General features: G+C 42.7%; 3 protein-coding genes across 4 annotated transcripts; all 3 read right to left on the bottom strand.

Moving 5' to 3' along the window:
* Positions 1-160: 160 nt before the first annotated feature.
* On the bottom strand, positions 161-4,312 carry cep68 (centrosomal protein 68). Of its 2 annotated transcripts, none has more exons than XM_087803374.1 (9): positions 4,248-4,312; positions 3,626-3,766; positions 3,423-3,559; positions 2,471-3,089; positions 2,344-2,416; positions 2,140-2,276; positions 1,511-1,633; positions 646-742; positions 161-575 (listed from the first exon to the last, which is right to left on the bottom strand). In XM_087803374.1, exons 2-9 carry the CDS (start codon positions 3,731-3,733, stop codon positions 385-387), a joined length of 1,485 nt encoding a protein of 494 aa, XP_087659500.1. In that variant the 5' UTR covers positions 3,734-3,766; positions 4,248-4,312; the 3' UTR covers positions 161-384. The 2 variants fall into 2 exon arrangements, with proteins under 2 accessions (XP_087659500.1, XP_087659501.1); XM_087803375.1 differs by lacking the exon at positions 4,248-4,312 and adding an exon at positions 3,915-3,970.
* A 681-nt stretch (positions 4,313-4,993) lies between these two features.
* sdhaf4 (succinate dehydrogenase complex assembly factor 4) lies at positions 4,994-6,316 on the bottom strand. Its single transcript, XM_087803377.1, has 3 exons — positions 6,150-6,316; positions 5,305-5,415; positions 4,994-5,226 (listed from the first exon to the last, which is right to left on the bottom strand). The coding sequence occupies exons 1-3, from the start codon at positions 6,226-6,228 to the stop codon at positions 5,117-5,119; spliced, it is 300 nt and encodes a 99-aa protein (XP_087659503.1). The 5' UTR covers positions 6,229-6,316; the 3' UTR covers positions 4,994-5,116.
* A 1,624-nt stretch (positions 6,317-7,940) lies between these two features.
* tlx1 (T cell leukemia homeobox 1) lies at positions 7,941-10,607 on the bottom strand. The gene is made up of 3 exons (XM_087802743.1): positions 10,205-10,607; positions 8,909-9,146; positions 7,941-8,151 (listed from the first exon to the last, which is right to left on the bottom strand). Exons 1-3 carry the CDS (start codon positions 10,605-10,607, stop codon positions 7,941-7,943), a joined length of 852 nt encoding a protein of 283 aa, XP_087658869.1.
* Positions 10,608-11,312: the final 705 nt, after the last annotated feature.

Consider the following 11,312-nt stretch of genomic DNA (forward strand, 5'->3'; position numbering starts at 1 on the left):
GTGAGTGTGTGTGTGTGTAGGTGTGTGTGTACTTGCTTTTGTTTGTCTCGCTGCATTCCATTTACACTTTTTTTCTTTTATGTGTGTGTGTGTGTGTTTGGCTTCTGAAATGTTGTGCAGCGTTCGATGTTCACTGAGATTCATTGACATCCAGACGGTCCTGTTGTGATTATTTATTCTGCCTTCATCAGTGTCATGACTGTGTAACTTCAGTGCGACGCAGACAAACTGTTTTCTGGCTTTTCATAATAAAGGCGACTGGACTCAGTTGGACGAGTGTTTTTGTGGAGTCGACACACTCTTCTAGACGCACCTCAGCGCTTACGACATCACCAGACAAGAAGGTTTTGTCATCCAGGGACGGATCACGCGTGTAAACGATGTTCAAACAAATTCTGTGCCTCGTCTTGTTTGTCGTGTCGTCACGAGATCCTGGTCCACCTCGACCTGCAGGTCCAGACTAGAGGGTTGAGTCAGAGTCTCCACGGCCGACAAGATGGAGGATAGAAGCTGCTGGGTCTGGTTCTCCAGCACCGAGGGCTGTCGTTCCATCAGTGATAAGGCGTCTCTGATTTCTGCAGATGAAGAAAAGTGAGTTTTAGGGGTTTTATTGGTTTGGTTTCTCAGAGCAAGGTGTGGCTGGACCTGGATAGATGCTGTTGATGCAGCTCAGCAGAGAACGTCCGCTCTTCAGGGCTCTGGAGGTCAGAGGTTTGTGGAGATCCACTTCTCTCTGGAAGCTCTGGGATTGAAGTATATGAACGGCATCACAGTGTTTAATGGTTGAGTTGAAAACATTGAAACATTTATTTAAATTTGAAATTTAAGCGGTGAATTAAAAAACAATATATATATTAAAATGTTGAATATTTGTATCTTTTAAAGCAATTCTATTTATCGAATTTATAATTTTTCACCAAAATCAATTATAACAGTTGGATATTCCAATAAAATGTATGGTTTCAATTCATAGCCTTTTCAATTCAATATAAAAATATTGATAGAGCCGTCAGACATAACCAACAGAGTACCGAGCTACTTGATCCAACTTTCAGCCAATCACGTGACGACAATTCAACATCTAAAAGCTACGGTGTTGTGTTAGAACTACATGTTTAAAGTGACATTAAATGGCTATAAGTTGAAAAAAAATATTGGATTTAGAATATTTACTGTAACTTTTCATTATGGGAATTATAATATAAAACTATATGTGTAAAATAATAATTAATTTTGAACACGTTTTAATTTTAAAAGAACCAAACTCAACTTTTCAATATAGAAGTTATTGAATTCAATGATTAAAAAAAACAGTTAAATATTTGTTTTAATTTCAATTAAATCAAGCTGATGCTATTACTTCCATATTCTGGACAGAAGAAGAGAAGTGAGATTAAAACAAACATTTCTTCCTCATCTTGAATCTCCTGGAAAGTTCCGCTGACCGACGGCAGGCCAGACGAGCCGAGCACAGATGAGTGAAGCAGTGACACCTGAAAACATCACACACCTGGTACTCGGCCAGCGATCGCCTGACGCTCTCCAGGTCCAGGGAGGGCGAGGTCAGTCCGGCCTTCCTCTCCGGGATGGTGTGAAGCCACTGGATGAGCTGCTGCAGGTGCGAACAGAAGATCTGACCAGAGAGAGAGAGAGAGAGCGAGAGAGAACGTTCTTGAACAGGTGACCAGTCCAAAGATTGTAAGTTAGTGGACCATCTGTCTAGTGTAGTCCAGACCTGGGCAAGGTCCGGGTACCATATGTGGCCCTTAATGGGGTCAGAGTAGAACATAGAGCTTACAATTATATTTTGTTATATTTAATATTGTATTAAGTGTGAATACATCATGTTCTTTCTCCTTCATTCTTTTGGTCAATATTGAAATAATGCGACTGAACATTGAGATCATATTTAGAAAAACATATTTTTTTTATCAGATTTTCTAAACGACTATATTGAGATTAATTTTATGTTGAACATTTTTTCCTCTTTCATTTCTTATTTGCTCTCTTTTCCATCACATTTTCTCTCCTCCCTCCTCTGGCTTTTGGTTTGGTGGCCCCTCACATCGAGCGGCATATAACGTGGCCCCTGAGGTCATTCGAGGTAATCACCCACCAGTGGGGGGCGCTCCCACGTACCTGGACGTGCTCCATCAACGAGTCCTCCAGGTCCTCTCGCCTCCTCGAGGCAGCTCCTCGCAGCTTCTCCGACAGACCCTGGACCCGCTCCCGCTCAGGGGTCCAGAGAGAAGGGGCCGCTGACTCAGCAGCTGCGTCTGAGGGACCAGAACAGCGGAGATGATGAAGGAAGGAGCAGAAACATCTGAAGCTCCTCGTTCGTACCTTCATCTTTCTCAGCCTGGAGTGAAGAGACGCCGAGATGCATCCCGTCCAACAGAGAGGAGACGTCGTTCACCTGAACACACAAACGCTGATGTTGGACCATCAGGGGGACGTGTGGAGGTCTTACCTGCTGAGTCAGTGACTGCAGCTCCTCCAGGTGGTCCGGCAGCAGCCAGAACTCCTCATGGAGGTCTCCTTCTATGGTCCAGGACTTGGGTAGGAGACTGGTGGAGCGGAGGGACGTGTGGGTGGAGGACACTCCCCACTGAGGACGGCCAAGCAAACTGTCCCGGAAGCTATTGTAGGTGGGCGAGGGGGTCCCCACAGAGAGGTCTTCATCATGAGACCTGACACTGGAGCACCATCGGTCCAGTTCGATCCCCGAGTCCTGCAGGTCTGCCATTGTGGGCCAGACTCTGGAGCTGATGTCTCCACCTGCTGCTAAGGGATACGTGTAGTCCAACAGGGACTGGTACTCCGAGTCGGGGTCCCACTCGGCAGACCGTCTGTCCGGTGAAGGAGGCAAAGAGTCCGGAACCGCACAGGCCCGGAAGTTCCTCTGGTGAAATGTCTCGGCCCGAACTGGTGTAGGAAGTCTGCTGGCTTTGGTCCTGGGCTCGTGGCGGACCAGCCGGTACTTTGAGGTGTAGGTGGGGTGCAGGACCGTGGAGGTCAACTGTGGACGCTGGGGCAGGTCCAGTCTCTGGACCTCCAGGACGGAGCTAGAGGAGCTCCTGTGAGGACACCTGGGTGATGTGGTGCGAGAAAATATCAATGCACTTAGATATTTACCACAGCTAAAGAAACAATGAAATCCTGCAAGATCCCGGTGATGACTGAGGACGAGAGGATACAATAGACTCCAGAATCTTTTAAAGCTGATGTTTGGACATATTTTGGTTTCAAAACAAATGAAATCAGTTGCAACTTTGTCAAGAGTCATGTGGTCTGTAAATACTACAACATCAGAGTCAAGTACTTGACAATACTACACATATATCCTTGATACTACAGTATTACAATATATCATATTGATGTTTTGTGATACGTGTCACCAGATTCTTGTCAACAAACAATACCTGGGTGTCGCTGGTTCTTCTCGGTCCGGACTGGGGACCGTGTCAGAAGGACCTCTGAGGTCATCTTGGCTCAGTTCTACTCCTGAGACCCTGGTCCTGCTCACACCTGAGGCACCGTAGACCGCCCGTGGGTTCTCCTGCCAGAGCGAAAAAACAACCGTTCACACCCTCAGTGACACTTCCTCTCCTGACGAGAGTCTCACCTTCTTCAGGATGGAGGTTGGTCCCGAGAACAAAGGCTGTCTCGCCACATACTTCCTGTCGGTGGAGATGCGGCCGTGCTGCGGTCGGTCAGAGTGACCCGGCTCCATCACGCAGACAGGAAGTCAACGCTCCTGCACTTCCTGTTTTGTGACAAACAGAACAATCCACAGAAAACGTTTGTTTTTCTTCTTCTTCGCAACAAGAACAGTCCATAACAACAACAACAACAACGACGGTATTTAATGGAGATTTAAAAAGAATAAAACGCTCTGACGAGTCCAACAGAACCTGTAGAATTCTCCAATGATGGCGTGATAACGAGCTCCTGTGACGGTAGTGTGGGCGTCACCATAGCAACCGATCAAACCACGTGATCGACGCCTACATCGAGTTTGGAGTCTTTAGTTTTCGAACTTTCGAGCATAAATCCCGTTTAAGGAAACGAGTGTCGCCGCGACTGCTGACAGACCACTCGTGACATCACCGACGTCACGGACACCACAGACCACAGACAGACTCCCGTGTCACGAAAACACATCGTCTCAGTGGAAGCTGCTCAGCATCACCTCCCGTCATGTGTCATGTGTTCAGAACTAGTTTCAAGTGATGTTTTTTTTTTACCTCAGACCTCGTCCTGCAGCGTCCGTGCTGCGAGCTAGCTGCTGCTGCTGCTGCTGCTGCGTCCGTGGTGCGTTCAAGTCCGGTACGTCACTCTACTGCCAAGTTTTCTTATGGCGAATATCCAACACCAAACAACGACATTTTCATTTATCATAAACGACGTTGGAAAGTTACATTTTCCCAAAAACCTACATGCATAAAGTCTTATGAATAAGACGTCATATTTAGGTTGAAAAACTGACGAAGTGAACCTCAGAATCCGGCGAAGTGGTTTGTAGCACGTTTTAAATGTTCAACTAAAGTCATTGTTTGTTTTGTTTTTTTCGTGTACAAAGACTTCCATATAAAAAAATGGGGAAAAGTATTCAGGGAGGAAGTTCCATGTATCTCTGCCGCCATCTGCTGGCCAGTGGTGAGTTATTACGATTGAATGACGACTGGGACACTGTAAGTAAATAAAGTAAGTAATTTTTATTTGTATAGCGCTTTTCCAGACCAGGGTCACAACGCGCTTAAACAATCAAAACAATACTCAATAAAGTATATATTTTAAAGGTCAAGATAAAACTGATAACACAACAGGAGTTCCATAAAATCAAGGAAAAGCCTGAACCAATAGACTTAGACTTAGACTTAGACTGCACTGCACAATAAAAACGTCTTAAGATGTTTCTTAAAGGAGTCAGTAGATCCATCAAGCGCAAAGAGAGGGGAAGATCGTTCCAAATCCAGAGAAGACACTGGAGTGAGTTTAACACCAACATCTTTATTGAGGAGCACAGACATGAACCCCAGCATTAGTCCTTACGTATGTACATTATTTTAATATAACAAACAAATGACACAAACAACAGAAGTGGAGGCTTTAGTTAGAAGTCCACACAGCGACCCTTCCTCTCCCAGTCTCCATAGCGGGTTGGCTCTGGGCCCCGGGGACCCCCTTTCTCTTTTGTGACGGGGTTCACGTCATCCGGGAACTCTGCGAGTGACACAATAACAGAGGAGAGCATGTCACAGACAAATCTTTTCCGCGGTCCTTCTTTCAATTCAAGCCTACTTTCCAAGACGTCCTTGTTCTTCTCTGGCTGGTCGAAGCGTCCCTGAGGTGTGGTGGCCTTCTTCAGCGGCGCCTTGTCCTTCACCGCTCCACTGCTGCTCCGAGACCAGCCTGTGGGCAGAAGACATTCTGAAGGTCCTTCAATGAATATATCGGCGATCGAATGAATGATCTGTAGTGGGTTGAACATACACGCATTTCAGACTAAACACACAATGTTTTTTAATTAAAGATACAATAAAATAAAGTGTATCTATCTATAAACTATAGTAAACAAAGCGTCTGGTTGGTCTCAATTCAATTTTCACCTCCTAAATGTTCATTCTGTCTCTGAGCACAACACAACAGGACCACGACTGAACACTGCGGTTAAGTGAGCCGCGATCAAAATCTTTTCTCTCAATAGATTCCAGAGAAAGTTCGGTTCTAGATTTGAGGCGACATTTGAGTCCAGAGTCTGCAGACGTGTGTGAGACTGTTTGAAGGAAAGCGGTGGAAATATGAAATATTTATTTTCTGCTGATCTGTTATAATTTCCCATTTATTATTTTGTTTTCCTGCAAAATGATTAAATTACGGTTGTTTAAATAATTTAAGTACTGACGTATGACGTTATTTTTGCTGAGAAAGCTGTTTGTGCACAATGTATTTTATTATTAAAAAATAAACCTTAATAGTTGACAAAGATCTGACTTTACTTTCATGTTCAGCAGGTTTTGAAGTATAAGTGAACACAGTTTCATGTATTTTTACTGTAGAAATATTGATTTATTGTCAATTTAGTACAGTGTATTATTGTCACTGTTATGTTAACCCAGATCAGCCAGTGAGGGAGCAATACTGACCGGAACAGACGGAGTCCGGTACCAGACTCTTGGAGAGAAGACGTCCTCGGAACTTCACACACACTCTGAGGAGAGACATTTTGCAAAGCAGGAGGAAAAAAACTGGTCCGGAACAGAGTTCCTGCTTCTCGCCCAGGACGCTTACACAAGTTTGTTGTTGTGAGGCGAGTAGTGATGACGCAGAGGCTACGTCATTTGAGCGCACCGGAAACACGTGACGACGCTGCTGCTACAATGCGCGCGCACACACAGGCCCTCGCTGTCACTTGTTAACTCGAGTTAAATCTGTGGAGACATTTTTATCTTCTCATCAAATACGTTTCTAGAAGTAAATAGACACAGTCGGAGAAGAACAAGTTCACACTGACAGAAATAATCAAATTAAGTCACAACAGTGAATTTAAAGAGTGTTTCGTGTGTATCATGAATGAAGGGTTGAGATGATTCAAGATGATTCAAACTCGTTGAAGTTTGTTTTGTTTTTCTACATGTTTGTTTGTTCTGCTCCAGAAAGACAAAAACAATCGGTTGGTGAGTATTTTTTCACTCACGAAACCCGAACAATAGAATTCTCTTGAGGTGTCGCTTTTCTACAATAATTGTTAAATGTTAATTGTTGAATGTTTTGTTAGAAAAGGCCTGAACATAAATCTGCACCAACGAACCTCATGGACGACGTCACTGTGTTGTCTTGGCCTGTTAAAGTGTGTACTTTAACCGTGTATTGTTTTGATTGTCTAAGCGCTTTACAAATATACATTACTTACTTATTTTTCCGAAGGATGACACGTCCTTGTTTTGATTTTTTCTTATAACGCCAGCAAATATTTGCGGACAAACCACTGCACATTAGAGATAATAAAAACAATAAATACGCGTCTTTTGAGTGAATAAAAAATCCTGTAATCACCCGTTATTTGAGGAAAATACCTGCTGCGGAAAGAGTTGTAAATGTGGGTTTAAAATCCATTTTTCAGTTTTAAACTAATAATTAAAAGTCTTCTCGAATGAAGACAAAGACACCAAGACTGGTGGTACCTTCAGTTGCACTTGCAACGGTATTTTAACAATTATATTTATATTATTATTTATTCTACGAGAGTTTAGCAACACAAAAATACTCAGTCAGGAGCGACTTTTGAGTGGTTGAATCAGGGACATACATTTGCTAGAAATGTGCCAAGGATCGACGTTCAATCTATTTGTGTACATTTAAATTAAATACAACTTGATGAACACAACAATGTCCCGTGTTGTTTAAATGTTGGTAAAATAGGTAAAATAATCAAATTGGACCGATGGCTGCTGCACAAATGTGTTGTGATTTGTGGCCGTTATTATTATAACTATTATTAGTAGTATTATCATCACTCAGTTTTTACACGCACAACTTCAACTTGCTGCATTAAAGTGACTTTTATTTGGATGCTTACAGACCCACAGTTGTAAAAAAAAAAGGAAAAATCACAAGTGGTGAAACAAGTGCTCGTGTGTCAGACGTCCATGACGTCTGGTCTCTTCTGTCACGTGTAGTCGCGTGCGCGCACACACACACACACTCTTCAGTCTGACGTGAAAACGTTTCTCGTGAGCTTTTGGTCCTAAATAGGTCATATACAAGAGTTCTGCTCCAGGACGAGTTCCTCAGTTCGACCGACGACCGTTGGGTTCCAGAACCGGGTCTGTCCCAGATGTTTTCCCGCAGAGAGAAGCTCCATCACGAGAGCCTGAAGTCCGGTTCCGTTGCAGTGACACCGGGGCCCGCTCCGGTGCTGCGTGGAGTCTCGGTTCTTACTCGCAGGCGGACACGCTGCTGATCTTGCCGGTGTTCTCGGTCCACGGCTGCATGTTCTGCAGGGCGAACAGGGAGCTGTTCTGCAGGCACAGCGGGTCCGGAGTCATGGGCTGGTTGATGGACTTCTGGAAGGCCTCTTGCTGGAGCTGCATCAGGATCCGGTTCGCCTGCTGACGCTCCGCTTCTCGCTCCTCCGCAGTCTGTCGCCTGTTCAGAACCAGAACCAGTGAAGTCAGGCGAGTATAGAAGAACAAATGTCATTTTTGGAGGGAATCTGTGGGTTGTTTTCTCACAATTAAAATATATTTTACATTTCTTTATTATTAGAATTATCTAACGGCTGTCGTTCTGTATTCTAGTCAAAAGATCCGAATAAAATTTCTGTCTTATCTAATTGAGATAGTATCGGGAATTGTTTGATAAATACACTTTAATTAAGAACAATCAAAGAAAGTTCATTAAAAAAACAACTTATTGTTTAATTTATTATTTAACAAGTAATCAATAGATGCTAAATAAATAACATACGATATTAAATTAATATAATTATGTGACAAAAATCACATACGATATACTTTGAAATAATGACCCTATTCTATTTTTTTTTTTTTAATAAATCAAGATTAATGTAATAAATAAAACATGTGTTAATAATCCGATGTATTGAATAACGAATATATTTAACAAATAATCACACTAAAGATTTTAAAGCATTTAAATTATGAAACAAATAATCACAACGAATATACTTGAAAATTACGAATTTAATAAATCACGAAATATAAAATAATTTGGGAATCAAATAATCCGTAGTATTTCATTAGAAACAATAATGAATCAAACTAAATATATTTCAAATAATTTCGGGGAATAGGCAACAATTACAATTATTTAGGGAATAATTAATAAGTATTTAATAAGAATAATTCAAATGAATTATTAAGCATCCGTTTATTCTCGTTACCTCCATTTTGTACGTCGGTTCTGGAACCAGGTCTTGACCTGGGCGTCGGTCATCTTCAGGGCCTTGGCCAGCGCCGCCCGCTCGGCGGACGCGAGATACTTCTGCCGGTGGAAGCGTTTCTCCAGCTCGCAGATCTGCAGGCGCGTGAACGAGGTCCGGGGCTTCTTCTTCTTCGGCGGGGTCCGGTTCTGGTAGGGGTGACCTACGCGACGCGTCACAGTAAGGGGTGAGAGAGACACTGGGGCGGGCAGAGGAGAATAGAGGAGGACAGAGGAAGATGGAGGAGGACAGAGGAGGAGGACGTGAGCGAAGCAGCGAGAGGCAGAAGCAGCAGCAGCTGAAGAATAACTGATAAATTATCTTTATTCTACTTCAGCACCTACGTCACTGCCGGTTTTAATATACAGTATTAAACGACAACAACATTTTTGATTCGCCGATTTCTTGCATTTATTTATATATATATATATTATTATTATGTTATTATTATTATGATTATTATTATTATTATTATTATTATAAATAATTATTATTATGATGCATTTAATCCGTTCATTTATTGTAGTTTCACTTTAAGAATCAGACATTTTTTATTCAAAGTTTATAAAACCAATTTGTTAGAAAAGACGATTAAAAGTAAAATAAAATCTGTAACTTGTTATATTTATATAAAAAAAAATGAATTCAAAGCTTATAAAATCAATTTGTTAGAAAAGACGATTAAAAGTAAAATAATATATATATATAACAAGTTACAGACTTTATTTTACTTGTAATCGTCTTTTCTAACAAATTGGTTTTGTAAACTTGGAATAAAAAATGTCTGATTCTTAAAGTGAAACTACAACAAATGAACGGATTAAATGCATAATAATAATAATTAATTCAAACACCTTTAGAAACTAATAACAGAAGAACGAAAGTCGTCATTACATTGATTTAAAGGCGGAACGATCAGGGATGTAAAATATTAATTTCAATAATAACCACAGACATTACCAAAAAAAAGATAATGTATTAATATACTGTATATTTTTCTCTGTTTTTTATTTACGTTTTTAAAAATTCAGAAATGTTTCCGCAAAAAGTACAATAATAATATTATTGAATATTGTTTTGATTGTTTAAGCGTTTTGTGACCCTGGTCTGGAAAAGCGCTATATAAATAAAAAATGACTTACTTACTTACTATAATTCGATATTTTTCTTAAAGATATTTGGGTTTTATTTCTACAAATTATAATCAATTATTATCGTCTACATGATCTCGTTGTGACGCAGATAAAGGCATGTTACCGGTGAAGCGGTCTTTCGTGTACCGCCTGTTACTCTCCATCCACGGGAAGGTCAGTGTTCCCAGGTTGGTTCCGTTCGGAGGTCCAGCTGGACTCCCGCCGCCCAGAGGTCTGTGGGCCGGTACTCGGATGACACCGGCAGAGTTCATGTTGGTCCCGTTCACGCCCATGTTCATGTGGTAGGACCCACCGAGGCTCTGGACCCCGCAGGGCCCACCGGTACCGCCGTTGTATCCGCCGCCGGCGCAGGCGAACCCGCCGCCGTAGTAGTCCGGTTCGGGCATCCTCTGGCCCAGCATGCAGCTCTGCTCCACGGTACTGAGGATCTGGTCGATGCCGAAGCTGATGGGCTCCACGTGCGAGTGCTGCTGCAGGTGCGCGCCCAGCAGTCCAAGGTGGTCCATGGCCTGTGGACCCCCCGAGCCAGGCTCTGCTGAACCCGTCCTTCCAGAGGCGTCTCTCCGTGCGGGTCCTCCGAGTGTCTCTGCGGGACCCGAGCGCGCCCGAGTCCTCCAGCTCCGAGTTACCTTCTGAGTGTGTGTGTCTGTGTGTGGAGGCTGGACTGCGTGAGACCCCCCCCCCCCCCTCATGCCCCCCCAACTCCCACGCAACCCACACCCGGCCCGTCCGCCCGTGCACATCAATCACAATACCAAACAGACATCCGAGACCCAGTTGTGTGGTTCCGTTTCTGATTACGTCATGATTTCTTGTCGAATAGCACACACGCGCTCACACACAGGCACAGTAACACACACACACACACACACACACCGCTTGAATCAGAAAAGTATTGTCTCACTGCTAAAACAGTGAAGTTGTGTTGTTGTTGTCTTGTCATTATCAGTGTTAAAACAGTTTAGTTGTGTCGTTGTTGTCACATTATTATCAGTGCTAAAACGGTGAAGTTGTGTTGTTGTTGTCTTGTCAATGTCAGTGTTAAAACGGTTTAGTTGTGTCGTTGTTGTCTCATTATCTGCGCTAAAACGGTGAAGTTGTGTTGTTTTTGTCTTGTCATTATCATCCCTAAAACAGTAAACTTGTGTTGTTGTCTTCATTGTTGTCTGAAATCATTAGTTCTAAAACAGTGAAGTTGTGTTGTTGTCGTC

This window comes from Callionymus lyra, chromosome 11, assembly GCF_982586985.1.
Source record: "Callionymus lyra chromosome 11, fCalLyr1.hap1.1, whole genome shotgun sequence".
Taxonomy (NCBI): Eukaryota; Metazoa; Chordata; class Actinopteri; order Syngnathiformes; family Callionymidae; genus Callionymus; species Callionymus lyra.